A 22,873-nucleotide genomic window follows, 5' to 3' on the forward strand; every position below is an offset into this window, starting at 1 on the left:
GAAAGAAACAAAAAACCTGGACACACACAAACAGCCCAAAGTCACGTGCATGGAAGCAGTGCTAAGAAAATACAGCACACCATCTATCAGGACTCTTGAACTATCTGGGGGAGGACCCAGGAAAAACTGTTTCCTCACCAGGTCTGGATGGATATTTTATTAAAGATGGTTTACACCCATGACAAGGCAGGGAGAATTTTCCCTGAAATTGGGTGGAAGCCCAGAGACCCATACTTAAATGGGGGCAAAACGTACACCGGGGGGATGTGCATGGGTAACAGAGGGTGCGGCATATCATCAAGAGCTACCAAACACCTGCGCAACCCCAGCCACTCCTCAGTCATCAGGTGGAAGGACAGCAGGGAGGGGCACGCTTGTCACCTTCTAAGTCCAGCTGCTAGAAGGGCTGGCCCTCCTCAACCCATGGCCAGTCCTGCCTCAATGGAAGACTGCACAGCTGATATTTGCTCCTGAACTACCATCAGGGAGGTGAGTGGCCTCACTTCCGGGACATGGCTACCTGTTTTCTAGGCACCAATAACGTAGCGTTGGCCCAGTAAGGCCCTGTCTCCACTGCTGACAAGGAGGACCTGATGCTGAGTAGGACAGGCGCCACTCATTCATCCCTGGTGTAGTGGACAAAGCAGCCTCTGAGCAGGCTTAGCGGCCGTTGGTGAGGGAGACAGAGGCCGCACTGCCCTCCCTTGAGGGCAGCCCAGCTGAGCCTGGGGAGGAGGCGGGCTCCTCAGTGCGCTGCCTTTACTCAGCACTTGAAGAACCTGGGACTCAGCTCTCTGTTGTATTAGTGCTGGTGATGTAAAATTCCAAACAGTAAGTTCAAGGGCAAGTCTAGGGGTGGGACCTCATCTTGGAGAAATCTGGGGCAACTATATGAAATGAGAAATGAAATGATTTTATTGGGATAATGCTGGGAGATTTAGATTTCTTAGAAGTTGAGACTACTTAGAAGTCTCGGACTTCTTTATCTTTTTCTCTAGGAATCTTTTGTTAAATAAAATCAGTCTGCCAGAGAGACATCTGCACGCTCAGGTTTAACTGCAAAACTATTCACAGTGGTCAGTAGATGCAGACAACCCACGTTTCCATGGGCTGAGGAATGGGTAGAAAAAATGTGGAACATATCCACAATGGAATACGAGTCACCCATAAAACGAAGTCACGTGTGACTACATGGATGGAACAGGAGATTGTCATGTTAAGCAAATTAAGCCGGGCACAGATGCAGCATGACCTTGCTCATTTGTGGAACCTAAACAAGTTGATCTCACAGAAGTTAAGAGCAGAATGGTGGTGTCCAGAGGCTGGGAGGAGCAAGAGAGTAATAGGTACTAAGCTGTAACAAGGAGAAGGAAGTGCTGGTGTTGTACTGCACAGCAGAGTGACCACAGATGACGACAACGTACAGTTAAAAAAAAAAAAGGTCCAAGAGGGGCTAGGGTTGTGGCTCAGCAGTAGAGCACTTGCCTGACATGTGCAAGGCCCTGAGTTTGATTCTCAGAGCCACATAAAAATAAATAAGTAAAATAAAGGTATTGTGTCCAACTACAACTAAAAAAAAAAAAAAAAAAAAAAAAGGTCCAAGAAAAGTCTCAGAATATTTTCACCATTAAGAAATGACAATGTTTGAGGAGACAGGTTGACTCTGGTGTGAACACTATACAAGAACACATGTTAAAGTATCACACAGCACCCCCAAATATGTAGTTTTAGCACAATGAGTTAAAAAAATAAGAAATCTATATCTTTGAGGTATTTGTAGCATATTATAGTGGAATAATCCTGAGGTCTGAGTCAGGCCTGGGTTAGAGTACCTAATAGCTGTTGTGACCTCGGGGGAGGACCTAACCTCCCTAAATCCCAGTTCCCTGACACAGAACATAGGGACAGCACTTTTGACTAGGGCAGCTGCTGGGAGGACGCCACGAGTGTGGAAGCCCCAGGGTGGCATTCTGTGGCTCTCCGAGCAGACGGCTCCCCCTTCCCTGTTCCTTCAACTCCTCCCTCCATATCTTAATTTTAATATATACAAACAGCAAAACAAGCCCTTTCCAAAATTTGCAAAGACCCAAGAATTGCTCTACTGACACGTGGTTGTGGTAGCTGGTGGCAGTCAGGAGGACATGCCCTACCACCCACGGGCCACTCTGGAACAAGAGGCGGGGCTGGGACTGCTTCCCTGTGATCCCAAGCCACAGGGTGCTCCTCGGTTCTCTCTTGACACCACCAAAATAATCACCTCTAGCTTTTAAAATATGGTAAACAAGAAGTGGAACAAGCATTTCACTGGAGAAGATTCTTCTGAAAACAAAGTCTGTCTCTGAAGAGCCGTCTAATGACCTTTCGGGGTGACAACTGCTCTGGCTTCCGCCCTACTGCAAGATGTGGACCCTTTGGTCTTTTATGTGGCAAAATCATTGGCAGAATCCAACATTAGAGTCTGGCCCAATCAAAATTAACTATACTTGATGTAAATTAAATTTGTTGTAAACAGTGTCACAGGGACGGCATTCCAGGTCTTTCTTCAGATCTGGAATCATTGAACAAGAATCCAGTGCACACTCAGAAGGGAAATCTCATTAACACCCTGGTCCAGGCCTTTCTTCAGGCCTTCTGAAAAGCCGGGAGGAAGCCTGTGGGCCTGAAAGATGACGGTCAGATGGCTTCCTCAGCCCCTGACACAAATGTACCTGTCAGGTCCCTGAAGAAAAAGAATGTGCTAAGATGACTTTTCACAGTATCCTCAGGATAAGACTCAGGAGACAACGGGTTCTTCTGGGTGACAAGGCACAGGGGTGCTGAATTTTAAATGACTACAGGGGCTAACCACCTGTCTTTAGTAGAGTCTCTGGGGACAACACAGAGAAAAAAAAAAAAAACGTATGAAGTTCAAGCTCCTAGAGACAGAAGGTATCAACTCCAAGCAGCAGTGTTTCTCAGTTTATTTTGGCCATAGCCACTGCTCAGGGCTAAGGAGGGCGGCTTCAGGCCCGGGCAGCTCCTAACTCAATTATCATCAAGGGAACTGTTCTTGACCTGGCCTATGCTCAGTGTGCCACTGCAAAAGCATATTCCGGGCCCCAGAGAGCAGGTACAAGGCTGCCCGACAGGCACACCTGGAGGTGTCTGTTTCTTGCTGGCCAGGAGATGGTTGCTTAGCCATGTGACCTCTGCAGCCCACAAATGACAATGCTGTTGTAGGAAATGACCAGCCCCTGTATTAAGCTTCTGGCACACAACAGGCAATGGATAAAGGTTGATCCTCTGCTGCCTCATGTTCTGTGAAGCAGCAATTCCAAGGACTGTAGATTTCTAGGGAAGGAGATCCCCTGGGCCCTCTGAGTCTCAGGCAAGGGCACGCCAAGCAACTGCTATCTTGCCCCCCTGCAGGAAGCAGGCAGCAGCATGAACCAGCCCACACAGGGAGGTGGCACCGACAGCTGGCCCAAGCAGAGGGAATGGGTGGAACTTGAGTAGAACTTAGGTGTGCTGGGCCAGCTTGTGGACGGCCTGGACTCCAGTCCATAGTTGGTTTAGAAACTTGGCAGGAAATTGAAAATGGGTTCTGGGTAGGGACAGTGGCAAAATAAAATCAGTTTAAAAATACCTGATCTGGGGCTGGGGTTGTGGCTCAGTGGTAGAGTGCTTGCCTAGCGTGTGCAAGGCTTTGGGTTCCATCCTCAGCACCACATATAAATAAATAAATAAAATAAAGATAGTGTGTCAACTACAACTAAAAAATAAATACTACAAAAACAAAACAAAACAAAAACCCTGATCTGGGGCTGAGGTTGTGGCTCAGCGGTAGAGCATTTGCCTAGCATGTGTGAGGCACTAGGTTCGATTCTCCGCACCACATATAAATAAACAATCCATTGACAACTAAAAACCATTTGAAAAAATAAATAAGGGCTGGGGATATAGCTCAGTTGGTAGAGTGCTTACCTTGCATGCACATAGGTCCTGGGTTTGATCCCCAGCACCAAAAAAAAAAAAAAAAAGTAAAAAACAGAAAACAAAATAAAGGTATTATGTCCATCTACAGCTAAAAAAAAAAAAAATTAAAAACAAAAGCAACAATAACAAAAAAACCCTGAATGGATTTCTTGGCACAGCAGAGAAGATTGGAAGCAGGGCGGAGGGTGTGAAGACCACTCACTGCATGACCCAGGTGACTCTGGGGAATGTGCCCCACAGTACTGGAAAGGAGGAAAAGCAGCAGAAAAGCACCATGAGAGAGGAGGAAGGGACCAGGAGAGCGACTCACTCTGCCCAGGAGCGGAGCAGCACTGGGAGCTATCAAACGCTGCAGAGTCACCCAAGGAGAAAGAGGCCGCCACTGGCAATTCCGCAGAAAGCTTTCTGTACTATGCTGAGGACAATGCCCTTCTCGTCTTCCCCCAGCTCCTCCTCTTCCTTTGCTCCTTTCTTTTACACTGCACTGGGTCCTAGGGTTAAAGAGTTTCCAGTCCCTTTCACTATCAAATTACAAACTTAATTTAAAAAAATAAAAATGTGAAAGGTCTTTCCTCTGCCTCTTTAAATTCCTTTAAACTTCCCTTAAGAATAAATGTAAACTTGGTTTGCAATTAACAGTTAACATTTATGAGATAAAGAACAGTAGAGGTATTATTAAGAACAGGTTAAGTACTGACTTTAAACCAGAACCAAAGCATTAGAAACAATGATGGGTCAGCAAATGATTAGCAACAGTCTGGGGACAGGAGGAGTCCTGGCTGGTAGTGTTTCCAACTTCAAGGTACAAGTGCACTACCAGGGCTGATTTCAGACTACCCAATATGACATCACTGAATGTGGACTTGGGGGAAGATGTGTACATCTGGCTCTCATGAGCCAGTATGTGCCAGCTCCAGCTGACCTGAGAGAAGGCCACTCTGACAGTTAAGGGCCATGGCACAGAGATGAACTGGCCAGGAGGAAAGGAATTTTTACAGGGATCTGATACACTGAAGTGGTTAACGACACTGGCCAGTAACACAGCCTCACACATGAGAACCTACATCTGGAAAAATCCACATTTCTTTTCTTTTGGACCAGGGATTGAACCCAAGGGCCCCTAACTGCTGAGCATCCCCACCCCTTTTTATTTTCAGACAGCATCTCACCAAGTTGCCTATGTCCTTGTTAAGTTGCTAAGGCTGGCTTCGAACTCACAATCCTCGTGCCTTAGCCTCCCATGCCACTGTGATTACAGGTGTGTGCTACCACATCCAGCATAAATCCAAATTTCTAACTAGCTTGTTATTAATTCTGTGCCAGATGCTGTGTTTGATGTGGTAAATATGATCTAGTTGAGTTCTAGATCTGCCACTTTCTGGCTTTGACCTTAAAGAATAATGTTTTCAAAGTGTGGGCTATACAGATGCCTAGATTCATGGGGTTGAGGGGTCATGGCTGGGCAAACTACCCACATGTATTCTGGACTTTTTGACCTCTGATTCAGTGTGAACCTTGTTCAGTTTTACTTAGGATTCATAAGAGTTCACATGCAAAAGCAGTTTTTGAAAACCACTAGAATTGATTTCCAAGATCCCTTCACTTTAGAATTCTAAATCTCTGCTGGCAGACTGAAAGCTGAGAACAGAAAAAATTTCTGATTATATAACTTCAGGAGCTAAGAGGTCGATGCCTCTCAACAAGCAATCTTTCCTTATGTATTACTGAAGTGGACAGTGACATCAAAATAACCCGTTCCTGACCTACGAACCCAGAAGAGCGAGTTGGGATAGGAAGTTTTGCTCTTAACTCCAGAGGCCTGAATATGAAGGAAAAATCAGCTATGACCAGAGCACAGTGGCTCACAAGGCAGCAGATCCCGCTGCCTGGTAACACACAACCTGAAGACTGCATCTAAGTCACTTTTTCATTTCCAACCATGAATAGACAGATCAACAAAGAATTTAAAAAATTAGCTGAAGAAGAAAATGCTGCCAGATACACCTTCAGATGAAAAGAAAGCAAAAACACAAGAGATGAGAAATACTGAAGGCTTCAGATCTACAGCAGCTGAAACCCAAGGCAAATCTGAAGAGACTGCTGCCCAAACGCAAGCCCACGTGTTCTTGTGCAAGCCACCCAGTGCGGCGCGCTGCTCCTTTCTGCCTGTCTGCCTGCATTCACTTCAAGTCACCCCAATGCCACGAAACAGTGCAATCTGGGCCTTCGGAGAGGAGATCCGAGTGGTTCAGGACACTGATCCTCTCCCTGCAGCTCTGATGTCCTTTCAGGATTATATAGGACATCTTACTAAAAACCACAGAACAAAACCTCATCACACTGCTTTGGGGTAGATACTTTAAATGGACCTAACCCCTTCCCTCTCATTCAGAGCTGTCCCCAAAGCTTTGAGAACACTATGAGGATGACAATGGCATCAGGGACCAAGGGGCCTGGGAGAACTCTTCTCAACTTACTTGGTGTAGTTGTGGATCCAAATCCCCCGCTGGCTGAGCCAAATGGGTTTTTGTTGGCAGCGTCCTGGCTGGGTTTCCCTCCGAGGCCACTGAAGAAACCTCCCCCTCTTCCAGTGTTTCCAGACCCAAACACACCACCACTGGAGCTGGAGGACTGCTAAGAACAAAAGGGGCAGGAAGCAAGCTGGGATGAGAGGTCATGGTGATGGCAGGCCAGGTCTGTGGGCGGTGGCAGCTGGCACACATGGCAAAGCAAGTGCACTCTTCTGGTTCTAGAAGGGGATAGGCCAGCAACCATAGGAGAGGCTGGAGTTTGGGCAAGGACTGCTGCTCCATCTACAATTCTTGAGTGAATGCGACAGAGGTGGGAACTTTCACTGTTCACCTGCCCTGCTGCCCGCAGTGCCCAACACAATTCCAGGGCGGGAAAACCAATCCCACACGAGATCCACCAAATAAAAAATTTGAAAGCATTTAGAAGCCATCACGGGCACCACTTCTGATTCCTGAAGCGTGTGGCTGAACTCATCAGCAGCAAAGGATGAGTGATTTACAGTCGTCTCTCAATTTGCGCAATTTCATTTCATAATGACTTTCCCAGTGCTGCAGAAAGCTTAAATTAGCTCCATTGTTGAAATGATGACCATTGCTGAATCTTGTCCAAGTTCGCAAATCTTATGCTCAGAGGAAGCTGCTAACTCAGGGACACATGCTGACTCAGAGCTATATCAGGCACCAGACACTTGATTTCTGTTTGGAAACTGACTCCTGAATGATGATCAGTGCTAGATTGGAGGGTCCACTCGCATTAGTGAAGTTTGAAGTCTCCTTGGTTATCATGTAGATAAAGTTGGGCTTTAGAAGGGGTCTCTGGGCAGAGGAACCTTCCAGGAGCTCCTTCAAGGGAGCAGAGTGGTGCCCCAGTCCTTTTCTGTAAAGTGGGGTACTAAACCACATGCCTCAAAACGAGTGAATGAGCTAAGAAATGAATACACCTCAGAACAGCACCTGAGACAACTGAAAGCTCACAAACAGTTGCTGCTCAGCCTTCTAACAGAGGCCAGTGGTCAAGTGCCAGCTCTGTACTAGGCACTCTTCTAAGCACTTTGCAAGTAGTCATTTGATCTCCACAAGTGGAACCTCTAGCAGGCCCTGTCTAAAACATGGCACACCAGTGCCCCTCCATCTTGGCCACCTGTCCTTCCCCCTTCACTGGGACTGTGCAATAATCCCCACCACTGTAAGTCCAGAAGCAGCTGGATAAGATGCAATGAGGCATCAGACCTGTCCACTCCTGTTACCGCTTCTAGAAGACTCTGATCTGGCCCCTGTCTACCTCTATGTCACCATCAGCTGTTCTCACCCTTTGCCTCATGTGGCACAATTATACCTGTCTTTTGTACCCTGAACGTAACAATTTTTTGCCTTTGGGCAATGAACTTTATTCGACCACAATCATGTAATGATGAGTTACAGCTTTTCTTCTTTCTTTTGTGGTGCTCGAGATGGAACTTTGTGAAAGCCCATGCAAGGGCTCTACCACCGATCTACAGCACTAGTCCAAAGGGCTTTTAAAAACCAGGAATACACCTAGGTTTGGTGGCACACACTTTTAATCTCATCAATTTAGGAGGCTGAAGCAGGAGGATTGCAAGTTTGAGGCCAGCCTCAGCAACTTAGCAAGGCCCTAAGCAACTCAGGGACACACTGTTTCAAAATGAAAAAAATTTAAAAAAGGCTGGGGATGTAGTTCAGTGATTAGGTGCCCCTGGGTTCAATCCCTGGTACCAAAACCCAAAACCAAACAAAAAGTAGCAACCCAATCATAAAAGTGAAGTACTGATAGCAAGTAAGCTGCCTTTGAGGAAGGAAGCCATGACCACAAATGCATGCACCTGTTGAGATGAGACTGCATAGCTACCTTCCACCTCCAGCTAACACACAGGGGCCTCCTGTAGCTGCACACACTGACCTGCAGAAGCCAAGAATTCAGATGGCTCAGCCTAATTTCAAATGTGATTTGAAATTAGACATTGGCTATCCACAGAGTGGAGAAGTGGATAACGAATGTCCCTGGCTGAATGTAAACTGACGGTTACTGCACCCTCAGCAGGGTTAGAGAGGATTCTGTTGTTTTTAATTGAAATGAACAATAGTTTTTAAAACTTAAAGTTATAGAAGAATCTCAAAATGTACAAAAAGTTCATTGTTCTCCTGTAGTATTCACTCTGCTGTTAAGCTTTTCTAATAATTTCTTTTTTGACTTCAAGCATTAGATTTGAACTTCAAATACAGATCAAGACTATTTTTTAAAATTCCACATCTTTGCTGAGATTTTGTACTCAAACATTCTTTTAAAATTTTTCTGTAACTCCTAGAGCACAATAGTTATTTTAAAGTCTCTGTCTCTAGTTCCAATATCTGGATCACATATGTTGGGTTTTGCTCATTTTAAAAATCATATTGCATGCCTCTCCCCTTAACTTTCTGTTATTTCATTTATACACACTATTTTAAAAACATTTTTTTAGTTGTAGATGGACACAATACCTTTATTTTTATTTATTTATTTATTTATATTATGTGGTGCTGAGGATCGAACCTATGGCCTCATGCTTGCGAGGCAAGCGCTCTGCCACTGAGCTACAGCCCCAGACCACTATTTTTTATTTTTTTACATAGTAGACTTTATCCATAGAACAGTGGCAACTAAGGAACACTAATGTTTTTCCTTGACAGTGAGAATTCTCTGCTGTCTGACGATGCAGAGCTCATGCTGGCTGACTTGGGACTGTCTCTGCTTAGGGTTTGGGTTATCTGTCCTGTAAGTGCCTGGAGCTGGAAGGAACCTGGGCTGCCGTTATCACCTTTAGGTTCAACAGATCCAGGCAGCGGAATGCAAGCATTGTGCAAACTGTTTTCAGGCCGGTCTTCATTTCGTTTCTCTTGGCCAAAGCAGGGAGGATATGGATGCCAGGTAAATCACTGCTGCATTTGCAAGTCTTTCAGATCCCAATCTGACTTATTTACACCAGCTTCATTGAGATATAATTCACATATCATACAATACACTGATTTATAGCATATAATACTCAAATGGGGCTGGGATATAGTTCAGCTGGCAGAGTGCTGCCTTGCATGCAAAGGCCCTAGGTTCAATCCCCAGCACCAAAAAACAAACACACACTAAAACTCAAATGGTTTTTGGTATATCATTATGAAAAATTTAAAAATTATGGCAAAAAAATATATATATAGTCTTTTTTTTCTTATACTAGGGATTAAACTCAGGGCTGATTTACCCCTGAGTTACAACCTCAGCTTCTTTTGATTTTTATTTTGAGACAGGGTCTTGCTAAGTTGCTGAGGCTAGCCTCAAACCTGCAATCCTCCTGCCTTAGCCTCCAGAGTTGCTGGGTTTAGAGGTATGTGCCACCATGCACTACCCGCCTTTTTAATTCTGAGACAGGGCCTTGCTAATAAGTTTCCCAGGCTGGCCTAGAACTTACGATTTTCCTGCTTCAGCCTCCCAAGTAGCTGGGATTACTGGCACATGCCACCACGCTAGGAAATTTTAACCTTTTTTAGTATACAACTGAGCAGTGTCGGTAACATTTACCATGTTGTGTAACCATTGCCACTATTTCCAAAACTCTTTCATCACCCCAAACCAAAATTTCACACTATCTGAATTTTTCTTGGTGGTACAATGGGAGTGAAGGTTTCCTATATCCTTTCATATCCTAGTCAAGTTTTCTGAGGACACTCCTTGCCATTTGAGAATTAATTCACTTCACATTCTCTATCAGGTTTCAGTCACAACCCTACACATTGGGGATATGGTGATGAGTATCAAAGACACCTACCCTCACAGAATAAAATTCAATTTTTGGCCCATTCAACTGCAAACATAATTTCCACGGAGGAAGAATGGGGGAAGGGGAGCAACATATAGAGTTTGTCCCAGTAATGCATTTGCATCTCTTTGGCTTCACTCTCTGTGAGCCAGTTACCCAAGTTAGCAGTATTACCCATCTTCACAGCTGGATACAGAGAATAATGTAAATTCATCAACCCATTTGAATGATGATAAACAGTCGTGTCTGGGTTGCTGGGGTTATTGTAACAGTGTTGCTATGAACACTCTTGTATCCTGGTACATATTTGTTTTTCTAAAGAACAAATCTAGGGGTGGCATTGTTGGTCTTAACTAAATGGTACCAAACTCTTCTCCAAGATGAGTGGACCAACTTGTACTCCCATCAGGTGTGACTCCCTCAGTACTGGACTTTATATTTTTGCGTCTTATGAGTATGCATCTCTTGTGGTTTTATTTATATCACTAATGAAGTTGAACATCTTTTTGTTTATTGATCCTTTGGTCTATCCCTAATTTAAAAAAAAAGTTTTCTTATTTCCCTATATTCTTATCGTCGTAAAATGTACCATATTGGCTACATTTAAGTATACCATTCAGAGTGATCAAGCACAGGCCCAATGTTGTGCAACTTCTTTCATGAATTGTCTTCTGCCTGTTTCCTTCTCTTCTTTTTTTATGCAGTACTAGAGACGGAGCCCTGGGCTCTCTGCAGGCTGGGAATGAGCCCTCTGGCACAGAGCTGCATTCCCAGCCCTCTTCTGCCCATTTTTTTTCCCTATGACTTTTTATTAAGTTCATAAACTTTTTTTTTTTTTTTTAAAGAGAGAGTGAGAGAGGAGAGAGAGAGACAGAGAATTTTTAATATTTATTTTTTAGTTCTCGGCGGACACAACATCTTTGTTGGTATGTGGTGCTGAGGATCGAACCCGGGCCGCACGCATGCGAGGCGAGCGCGCTACCGCTTGAGCCACATCCCCAGCCCCAAGTTCATAAACTTTACGTGTAGAGAGCTCATTTAATTTTGACACGATTTCAACTGTGCATAAGGTTCAATGTTCAAATATCAAACATTTCTGGTGCTTCTCAAGGCTCTCTCTCACTTTAGGCACATCTCTTGGCCAACCTGGTCCTACACTGAGTACTCTGGGGCAGGCTCCTCTAGAGGCACCTAATACCAGCGGGGGTGGTGGGGTGACTCCTGTTGTTTTGGGGAGGAGCAGCATATTTCATCTCACTGTTTTGTAGTATTCTGCTGGATAAAAACAGCACAACTTATTTGGCCATTCTTCAAATTTATGAGATTTGGGTTGTTTCCTGTTTTTAGCTATTATGAGTTCACTATATCAAGAACATTTCTAATCCCTATCTTTTGGTGAACAAAGGCACTTACTTCTCTTGGTTATATACCCAGAGCAGATCTGCTGGGTTAATAAAGATTTTGAATGTTAGTTGTGATACAGTCAGATGATTTCCCAAGGTTACATGAATTTATATTCTTACTAGCAACATGAGAGTTTCTAAAACTTTACCCTTTTTGCTTTGTAGAATATATTCTTTATTTTTTTAGTTATAGATGGACAATACCTTTATCTTCTTCTGTGATTGTGAATACATGTATGTTAAATTTTCTCTTAGAGGATCTGTTCTTTTCTTGCATTTTTCATCTTTTTTGCTCTCCATGATACATTCCAAATAAATTAACTAACCTTCTAGTCCAAAGGTTAGCAAATTACAGCTTGTGGGTCAAATCCTGTCTGTGCTTAGGCTCAATCTCAGTGCCTCACACATGCTAGGTGAGCACTCTACCACTGAGCCACAACCCCAGCCCCTGCTTGGTAGAATATACTCTAAATACGATTGCTCTGGTGGCTACAATTTCCCTATTTTACGACTTGTTTTTCCCTAAAATTAAGAAGGCCACTATTTTGGTAATGCTAAATTTTCCTGTTTGAGAAATATCCCTTAGGATTTCCTTCAGGTGTGCAAGACATGAAATCTCCCAATATTTGTTTATCTGGAAAACTGTCTTGATTTCACTTCATTCGAAAAGATAATTTTTGCATGTTTAGAAATCCCAGGCAGACATTCTCCACCTCCTGGCTTCTTTCATGCCTGCAGGAAAGTCAGCTGGCAGTCCCACTGTGGCTCCCTGGAAGATAAGTTGTCTAGGCTGCCTCCTCCTCTAATCTTGTTGTTCTGCTCTTGTGCTGTGACAGGTCTCGGGACTGATTTCCTTTCAAGAGCTGTGTGACCTGTTAAGCTTTTGCTGCAGGTTTTGTTTGTTTGTTTGTTTGTTTTTTAATAAACCAGGGGTTGAACTCGGGTACTTAACATCCCCAGCCTTTTTTGTATTTTATTTAGAGACAGGGTCTCACTGAGTTGCTTAGGGCCTCACTAAGTTGCTGAGGTTGGTCTTGAACTTGTGATCCGCCTACCTCAGCTTCCCAAGCTGCTGGGATTACAGTTGGGCTTTTGGTTTGTGAATTACTCTTATCTACTTGTTTGGGAAATTTCTTCTCTTCTGATATTGCCATGTACATATTCTCTCTTCTTCTGTGATTGTGAATACATGTATGTTAAATTTTCTCTTAGAGGATCTGTTCTTTTTTTGCATTTTTCATCTTTTTTGCTCTCCATGATACATTCCAAATAATTTAACTAACCTTCTAGTCCAAAGGTCAGCAAATTACAGCTTGTGGGTCAAATCCTGTCTACCACCTCTTGTTGTAAATAAAGCCTTACTGGCACATAACCATCTCATTCACTGCACATCATCTACGGCTGCTTCACAGTGGAGCAGCTGTGGCAGAAACTTTACGCAGTTCTCAAAGCCTAAAACACTTAGCATCTGATCACTGTTCTAGTACACTACTGCTCTTTTCTGCTTTTACTGGGCTACACCCCAACCCTTTTTTTTTTCATTTTTTAAAAAAAATAACTTTATTTCACTTATTTATTTTTATGTGGTGCTGAGGATTGAACCCAGGGTCTCGCATGTGCAAGGCGAGCGCTCTATCGCTGAGCCACAACCCCAGCCCCTTCATTTTGAGACAGGGTCTCACTAAATTTCCCAGTTTGGCTTTGAACTTGTGATCCTCCTGCCTCAGCCTCCTGAGCAGCTGGGATTACAGGTGCGCACCACTGTGCCTGGCTTGTCTGCTTTTAAATACATCCACTGTGTCTTGAATTTTAATTATTAATTTTTCCTAGAAACTCTACCTGGTTCTTTTTCAAAGGTCTTGTGATTTCCTATTCCATACTAGTATTTTTAAGTTGTCTATTATTTCTTTTAAACATAGTTGTTTTATAGTCCCTGCAAGTGTATTTCTGTTTTGTTTTTTTTTTTGCCCAGGGGTGCTTTCCCACTGAGCCACATCCTCAGCCCTTTTGAATATTTTATTATCTAGAGACAGAGTCTTGCTAAGTTGCTCAGGGCTCTCTAGATTGCTAAAGCTGGCTCTGAACTCAATTCTGCCTCAGCCTCCCGAGCTGCTGGGATTACAGGTGTGAACTACCATGCCTGGCATTTCTGACGTTTATTCTGGCTCTTGTTCACAGATCCCCATTTCTTTTGCCTGGCTAGTTTAACTGTGGGAATCAATACCCCAAAACTTATTTGAAAGAATAATATGAGGGACTGAATAAAGTCCAGAGCTCTGTTTCAGAGTGGATCTAAGCTGCTTCTGCCAGCATGTGGAAAACCTTCTACTTAATATGTGAAGGAACACACATCGTGCCCACACATCATCTACTGGAATCCCACCAAGTCCTCCTGTGGAAAGTCACAGTTGTCACTGACAATCAGAGGCCCTTACTTCTGAAGGGCTCTTCTGAGGTTACTGTGTTCTAAAAGTAGCCGGTGCTAACAGTTGAGTCAAACCTCTCTGGATCCTCAGTGTCCTCACCTTTCAAATGGAGACAGTATTAGCCCCTGCCTACAGAGGTGCTAAGATGCTTCCATGAGTTAATCTGAAGAAAGCACTTAAAACTATGCGTGGCTCAGCCCTGGACTTCAGACAGCTCAGTGCAGGGGCCATATGTAGTTGCTACTGCATATTCTTTTTTTTCCTTTTCTTCTTTTAAAAAAACATTTAAAAATGTAAAAGTCATTCTTAGCTTAAGAACTTATATAAATCAAGGCTAGGGGTGATTTAGCCTGTGGATTGTAGGTTGCCAACCCCAGCCTAACAGAACAGGCAGAAGACTGATGGAGGCCAGTTAAGCACTTTCTCAGAAGTCAGCCAGAGGAGGATCCAAATTCTGTTGACTCTCTAATGTGAAGTGGAGACTTCCACATGCTCAAGACAGTTGGACAGTAAAGCTTAAGAACCATACAGCTGTTTGCTAGGCCTAGGCATGCAGCATGAACTGCACACAAAGATTAGATTACACAGGGGAAACCTGACACAAATAAAGACAAATGCACTTATTTACCTGGCCAAAGACTGTTCCACCAGTACTGGCTGCTTGACCAAAAACAGAACCAGTGTTACTAGACCCGAAACCTGTAAAACAGAAGGAAGACAAAAGTTCAATTTGGATGAGTCTTCTACAACATCCAAGCACCCCTTTTTAAAATGGCATTTTTAATATGCTTAATTACCCCACAATAAATCAACTTATGATAAAATTGTTTCTCCATATAGGAAATGAAGAAAAATCTGAACACATATAATTGTTCCTTGGTATCCATGGGTCACTTTTTCTGGGTCCCCCACCCCAGGATACCCAAATCTGTGTTCAAGTCCTTTACACAAAATAGCACAGGATTTATACAACCTACATCGTACTCCCATATACTTTAAATCATCCCTAGATAATACTTATTATACTTAGTACAATGTAATGCCATATAACTAGTTATTACACTTTATTATTTAGGGAATAATGACAAGAACAAAGCCAGCACATATTCAGTTACGTATTTCTTTTGATGAATTTTGATCTGCGGTTGGTTGTAACTATAGATGCAGAACCGTTTAATATGGAGAGGTAATTGAAAAGACCTGTTTTCATTGCTAAAATTATGATATATATTATAAAATATAAATTCCAAAGTCCCAGGAGCTGGATTCTTCTATCAAGTGGGTGGGGCTAATAAGATGGTACACTCTCAGAACAGTTTCTCCTCAGACTTTTGGCCACCAAGAATTCTTTTCAATGATTGACTTAACATTATGAATATTTCTACTCCCTGATTTTTAATGTATCTCAAATGCCAGATTCTCTCAAGGCAGCTTATGTTCCTTCCAAGAGGTATAACATGTTGGAGATGCTGGGCTGAATGCAGCCAGGGCGAGTCAGGAGGAGCAATGCATTGTAACACAAGAGCCTGGATGAGGAGGAAGAGGCAGGAGTGCTACCCTCATTTCTGTGGCTTATCAGACACATGAACTTCAGCAAGCCTCATTCCTCAACCAGGGCTGCAGGAGGTGCCCAGGCAGCTTTCCACACAGGTACTCATCAACGAAGAAGATCCTTCAGGGAGTCTGAATTTGCTGACTGGTTTGACAAAGCCTTTGCTGGGAGGTTTTCTCAAACCCCGACTGCATGACAAACGATGCACTGGAAACGGAGACAACTTGCTCTCCTGTGACACACAGGCCTTCTCCCTGGCCACACTCAGATCCAAGTCATCCCAAGTCCACAGGCACCTGGCTTCTTCACAGGGCACTAGTGGACCTACACACTGTGTCTTTTTTCATTACTGCGTCCTTTTAGCTGTACTTAGTAGGAGTTTAACATTTGTTGCAAGAAGAAAAACATTTCTAATAAATTAACAGCCATTTTTAATAAAATTATTACTGAAGAAATGAATCAGCAATTGCTTGTAATCTTGCTCACAAAATATTTGTTTTCCCCGTAGCCTAATTGCTAAAGAATTGCCTTTCATAAAAGAACCATCAGAAAGTCAAACTTGGAATAGATTTTCAACTTGGTCTGTCTTCTGATAGTTTTAGGAAGTAAAAGCAGCTGCTACAATTGGATACACATACTGAGAAAATAAGATTTTTCTTTCAAAAATGGTAAAAATCTAAAAAGTTTTTGTTTTCAAGTCACAACACTGAAAACAGAAAAAAAAGCAACCTCTTAAGTGTCAGTGTTGGCCCTTCCAGCAAGCAACATTGCGTTGGAGCAGTGAAGCATGGGGAGGAGACCCACTTCTCTTCCCACTCCACCATCAGCACCGTTTGACCTGAGATCAGTTTCCTTGAAGCCTGACAGTTTTGGACACAATGACTTTGGCGCCTTCCAATTTCAAAATTTTGTATGTATGAGTCATTCATTTACTTTCCTGACCTTAAACTAAAGATGCTTGGTTTTTCCCATGAAGCTGGCATTCTGCTGGCTGGAAGAGTAGAGAGCGTGCTGAGGCAGACCTGGCCAACTAGGCCAGGAAATTCCTGCGGCATGTGCGCCAAGCTCCTTTCTTGATCTTACACATTATTTTTTTGCTGCTTCTCCCTTTCTTTTAATTACCAAGTAATACAAGTTTGCTGTAAATGTTTAAAATAGCACAGAGAGGAAGAAAGTAAAAATCTATAAATTCTTACCTGAAGCTTGACAAAAGCTAAACCCCGAGGGTGCTGCCGTGGAGGTGGTAGCTGAAGTGCCACCAAATACAGAGCTTCCCTGCCCAAAACCAGGGCTCTGACCAAAAGCAGGAGGGTTGCTCTGGCCAAAGAGCCCCCCTCCTGTGTTGGCAGAAGACTGTCCAAATGAGAAGGAACTGGAGCTACTCGTACTCGAGGACGCACCAAAGACATTCCCACTGGTGGACGCAGGGGTGGAGGAGACCGACTGACCAAAAGCAGGCACAGAACTGAACCCAGGCTGACTAAAGGAGAAGCCACTTGCAGGGCTGCTCGTCACCTGTCCAAAGGCTGGGGCCTGGCCAAAGGTTGTCTGTCCAAAGACCCCTGGGGATGAGGTACCAAAAGCAGGGCTGCTGAACCCAGAGCTGCTGGCCTGTGGAGTGGCAGCTGCTGTGCTGGCTATGCTGCCTGTCTGCTGCCCAAATAGGCTTGGCACAGTGCTGGCCACCACCTGCCCAAACATGGGGGTGGTGGAGGGGGCAGTGGCAGTATTGCTGGTGAGCTGGCTGAACGCTGAGCTAGAGCTGGCAGCAGGTGGCTGAGTAAAGACCGATGAGCCAGAAGTAACAGTCCCAAACACTGCTGTCTCTGTGGTGGGGCCTGTAGCACTACTGGAAACAGGGCTAGAGGTGGTGGGGGAGCCTGACGTTTCAACAGCCAAGGGTCCCGTGCTTGGAAGCGTAGCTGCTGCAAGAGCAGCCTGCCCCGGCACCACAAAGGTGGGAGGAGGAGAGGCTGCCTCCGCTTTGTCATCAGAGCCTCCCGTGGCTGCTGGAATGGCCTCTATAGAAGGTGCCATGAGGCTGGTACTAGCCGCTGCTGTGCTGGGGCTACTGACTGCAGGCTGCACAGGAACTGGCTCTTTCTTAACCGAGTCGGGAGTGTGTGGAGGAGCCTGGGGAGGCTGGGCAGCCTGCTGCTGCACGTGGAGTGAGGCTGTTGGTGTGGAGACCTCATTGTTGCCCGACTTCTCGGCTACAGCTGACAATGTGACCTCTTCTGTGTTCTTTCCAGAGGACATGGGCAGGGAGGGAGCAGATGCCGAACTCAGGAGGCTACCAAATGACAAGGGGGGGAATGAGGCTGGAGGGGGAGTGGCAGTCGTAGCTGACGGGGGTGCAGAGGACGACACTGTATTACTGCTCTGCTGGCTTCCAAATGCAAAGGTACCCTTGCTGCCACTTAAAGAAGTCCCACCAAAGCTGATGACTCCAGAGGCTCCCGTACTGGTTAGTGGCAGACTGCCAAAGATGCCAGCTGAGGAACCACTGGCGCCCGTGCTGGCCGCCGCTGGGGGAGCTGCCGCGGTGGCAGGTACAGAGGAGGGCACTGGGGGCTCCCCAGGCTTCACCAGCACCGCAGGGCTAGTGAAACTAAAGCCAGAGGACGCACTTGAAGTCTTGGCTGGTTGGCCACTCGTGAGGCCTGGGGAGGAAGCCTTACTGGCTGGCTTAGTAGACTCCTCTGCTTGGCCCACCCGCAGTCCTGAAAAGCTTCCTAGAGTCTCTCCCGCCAGAGAACTCGGAAACAGAAGCTCGCCCAGCTTGGACGGTGGTGTTTCCAGCTTGCTAGCAGCGGTGGAGAGCGGAACTCCAGCAGGTGCGGTGGGCCTGCTGCCAGAGGGGGCAGAGTCTCCTGGAGGGGCAGTGGCAGCTCCAGGAGTGCTGGGTCCTGGTGTGACTGTGGAGGGAGTGGGGCTCTCCGGAACGGTGTCATAAAAGGGTTTGCCTCCCCCACCAAACGAGAAGGCATCCAGCTGGTTCGACTCTCTAATGGAGGGTGTCGGCCCTAGCAAGAGAGAGAAATTGGGAAACGGGTTGGATTCAGCAAAATAGGCCCTATCATCACATTCCCACTGACTGCATTCCTAAGCAAAGCCTCTCCCCTCCATGGAACAGGAATCGCTGGCTTTAACAGCAGCTTCCTTTGGGGAGGACAGAACAAGTGCGTCTCCACAGTTAGTTTTATCTGAATCATCGTCCTGAGGTGGAAAGGAGGGGACCATTCATGACCATTAAATCATAATACACATGACACCCACAATACTTGAAATTAATAAATTACCCAAAAAAGAAAAAAAAAAGCCACCTCCCCTAATTTCCTGACTCCACACCAGTGTAGCTTCCCTCCCCAATACCCTCAGCATGGTGTTAGCCCACAACCCTCCTGAGAAGTTAGGATCTGGTTCAAAATGCAAATGGTCTCTATATTTATGGACACCAAGCGTCAATCCAGGGTCATTTTTAGGCACAATTTAGGGACACTTACTAGGGCTCAACTCAGTAAGCTCTTTATCGATGTTAGTGTTGAGCTTGTTTATGGTTTTGGATTGTTGTCTATTTTCATGTTAATTAAGTTTACATAGAATTATTATCATGTTTTTATTCCTATTTTAATTTTCCTTATAATTTTTGACAAATAGTTTTGTTCCTTTCATATATATATTTCTTTTTTGGTGGTAATGAGTATTGAACACAGGGCCTGGTGTGTCCTAGGCAAGCACTTGGCCACTGAACTACACCTCTGGTCCTTTTATTATTTTATTAGAGACAGGGTCTTGCTAAGCTGCCTAGCCTGGCCTTGGACTTGCCATACTCCTGCCTCAGCTAATCTGGAAGTTAAGGAAGAAGGATCCCGTGAGACCAGGAAGAGTTCAGGGTCAGCCTGGGCAGCATAGCCAGACTCTGCTTCATAATTGAAAAGCAAAAAACAAAAAATATTTTTGAGTAAAAAATAAAAGGCACTGTATTATGTATAATAGGGACAACCTGGAAATAACCAAAATGTCCAATGGTGGATGGGTAAAAACTGGCAGAATAATTCTATCAACAGAAAGAACTATGACATTTATACAAAATTTTCAATATTGGAAAATTCACAATAGACATATGTCAAACTAAGTGGGAGACAAAACTCCTAGAAGGAACTATAAAAGAACTGCTATGGGGGCTGGGGTTATGGCTCAGCGGTAGAGTGTTTGCTTGGCATGTGCAGGGCCCTGGGTTTGATCCTCAGCACCTCATATAAATAAATAAAGTTATTGTGTCCAACTACAACTATAAAAAATAAATATTAAAAAAAAGAGAACTGCTATGGTTATTACTGAGGGGTACACACGAGGAGATTCTAAACTCCTTCATGCATTTTTATATTCCCTGTTTTCCTCAATAAGAACCCCACCCCCACCTGTTTTTAGTACTAAGGATTTTTTTTTAGAGAGAGAGAGAGAGAGAGAGAGAGAGAGAATTTTAATATTTATTTTTTTTTAGTTTTCGGCGGACACAACATCTTTGTTTGTATGTGGTGCTGAGGATCGCACCCGGGCCGCACGCATGCCAGGCGAGTGCGCTACCGCTTGAGCCACATCCCCAGCCCCAGTACTAAGGATTTAACCGAAGGCTTTACACTTGCCTAGGCCAGCTCTACCACTGAGATACACCCCAAGTCGTTCTTTATTTCATTTTGAGACATGGTACCACCAAGTTGCTGAGGCTTGCCTCAAACTTGCAATCCTCTTGCTTCAGCCTCCCGAGTAGTGAGGATCACAGGTGCATGTCACTGTGCCTGGCATTGAACATGTCACTTTTATAATTACAGCTTTCTTCTAAAACAAAAGACAAACTAAGAACTGAGAGGCACATGACAAAAATGTCTGTTTTAAAAAAAAAAAAAATAGATCTGAATTCTTCTAGGCATTAGAAACATGTCAGTTAACTGGGTGTGCATCTGTGACTCCACCTGAGGTAGGAGGATCATAAGTCCAAGGCCAGCCTGGGCAACTTGGCAATATCCTGTCTCAAAATAATATAAAAAGGGCTGGGATAAGGCTTAGTGGCCGAGTGCTTGCCTATCTTGGGTAAGGCCCTGGGCTCAATCACCAGTACCAGAAACCAAACAAAGATGTTAGTTGATGAATTTATAACAACATGGAGGGACCAGTGTTGTTGCTGATAGGTTTTTCAAAGTGGGGTGGGGGGACCAAGGTATTTTCACAGTACTATGTCTACCTCACCCTACAGAATCACTACAAATCAATGAAATTTTAAGTTACGGAAGAAAAAGTTTCTCAAATCAAACTGATTTTTTCCAGTGGTGGGGATGGAACCCAGGACGCATGAGTGTGCCAGGCAGGCGCTCTACCACTGAGCTACAGCGCCCACCACATGCACATGTTTCTACTGCACATTACCAAAACTTACTGCAGAAATTGTAAGCAAGACCGAGGAAGAGTTAAAATGTCAATATATTTGTACAAAAATAAACCACCCTTGTTTAGGAAAAACACAAAAGCAGTGCTACCTCACACAGAGACTGACCTTGTGCAGCAGTGAAGTTAGAAGATGGTGTTGGTGTGATTATCCCAAAATTAAAGCCAGCCCTAGTGAGTGGAAAAAGAAGTTAAAAGGGAATAAACCTGAGGCATAACGTTGCCCTTCCAATGTTTCGCTGTGTAATCCATTCATACAACCTCTTTTTAAAAGAATCAACACGCTAGGTAAACAGCATCAGGGTGAGAGCATGTTTGTGGAAGCAGCAAAGTCCCTTCACACCTCCCAGCAGGAGAGGCAATGTACAGAGGAGCTAAGACAGTGGCAGCGGCTGAAAGACTTTGGAGGGACAGCAGGCCATGGAGGAAGGGCAGGGCTTCCCATGGCAAGGGTTTGCATGGAGACTTATTCCAAGAAAAGGAGAACAGCAGCAGTGGAAAAACACTGGGCATGTGTGCTGGGCACAGGGACTGGAGTAAAGGCTTGCCTCATGGAGGAGTGCAAAAGTAGTCTAGCAAGGCAGAAGCCCCTGGACCAGGGAGAACCTCTAAGAGCCCACCCTGAACTTGAAACCCATGTCAGGTGAGCCCCATGCTACAAGGACAGATGCTGGACTGAAAGCAACAGGAGTCACTGTCTCTGCAACTTTGACATAACTCTTAGCTCTGAGCTGGGAAAATTTGGTTCAAAACTTTCCAACTCCTTTCTTTTTCCACACATGTTCTTTACACTGCAAGTGAAGATAGCACAGCTGAAGAAGGAAGCTCAGCACGAGTGTAAACAGAAGAGATTATGTGTACTTAAAGTGCAAACAGGAAATTTTACAGAGTTCTAAAGAATAAATGACTAAGCATATAAAATATGTTAAAAAATGTAAGAATTTATAGTTTCTTAGTCATTGCTGCCTCTCTCAAATGCACAAAGACCATCTAAAGATGTGTTAAATATTTATCACATTAAAAAAGCAGACATAAATGACTCAGGAGGCTAAGGCAAAAGGATCACAAGTTTGAGGTCAGCCTCAACAATGTAGGCCTAACTTGCTTAGCCTAAGCAATTCAGGGAGAGTCTATCTCAAAATAAAAAATAAAAAGGGTTGGAGATGTGGCTCAGTGGTTTAAATGCCCTCGAGTTCCATTCCCAGTACCAAAAAAAAAAAAAAAAAAAAAAAAAAAAAACAAGACCAAAACAAAACAAACAAAAAACCCTGCTGTTTCTTGGCAGATTTCAACCTTGGTGAGGAAATTTTATCTAATAGAGGGCAAGCCACTGGCTCAACGACCCAAAATTTCCCATCTTATTTTAAAAATGGGAATGATGGAGCAAGAATGAATTATTCACATTTGTATTAACATTTGTAAAAGATTAAAGAATTCTTGGCATTGACATACTCTTCAAAATTTGTTCCAAATTTTCTTTGAGAAGTATAAAACAATGATTCACAACTTAGAAAAAATATATAATATACAATTTTGTCCCTTGAATTCTATCCTAATGCCCTCTTTTCTTTTCATGTGCTAGGCTAAAGAATAGTCAAGAAATATTAAAACCAGGGAAAGGGGATGGAGTTGGTATGGTTTCTGTTGTAGGAGGAAAAACTCAAAGTACAGAAGGAACTTGCTTGGGACCTCCAAAAGCAACAAATGTGTGGATGGTCTGACACAGCCAGCTGGCCCA

The 22,873-nt window shown here is 44.2% G+C and overlaps 1 protein-coding gene across 9 annotated transcripts in view; it reads right to left on the reverse strand.

Annotated features, from left to right (window-relative positions):
- The window catches only part of NUP214 (nucleoporin 214), an 88,127-nt gene that overhangs the window by 8,953 nt on the left and 56,301 nt on the right, over positions 1–22,873 (reverse strand). For 8 of the 9 annotated variants that reach the window (XM_081280085.1, XM_081280084.1, XM_081280083.1 and 5 more), the window contains 4 exons: positions 21,245–21,306; positions 16,887–18,716; positions 14,767–14,837; positions 6,453–6,609 (listed from right to left, as the gene is read on the reverse strand). In XM_081280085.1, coding sequence (XP_081136211.1) covers positions 6,453–6,609; positions 14,767–14,837; positions 16,887–18,716; positions 21,245–21,306 — 2,120 coding nt within the window. The remainder of the gene's footprint in view (positions 1–6,452; positions 6,610–14,766; positions 14,838–16,886; positions 18,717–21,244; positions 21,307–22,873) is intronic. The other variant, XM_081280080.1, reaches the window with a different exon arrangement.

This window comes from Spermophilus citellus (genome assembly GCF_964194105.1).
Source record: "Spermophilus citellus genome assembly, chromosome: 2".
Lineage (NCBI taxonomy): Eukaryota > Metazoa > Chordata > Mammalia > Rodentia > Sciuridae > Spermophilus > Spermophilus citellus.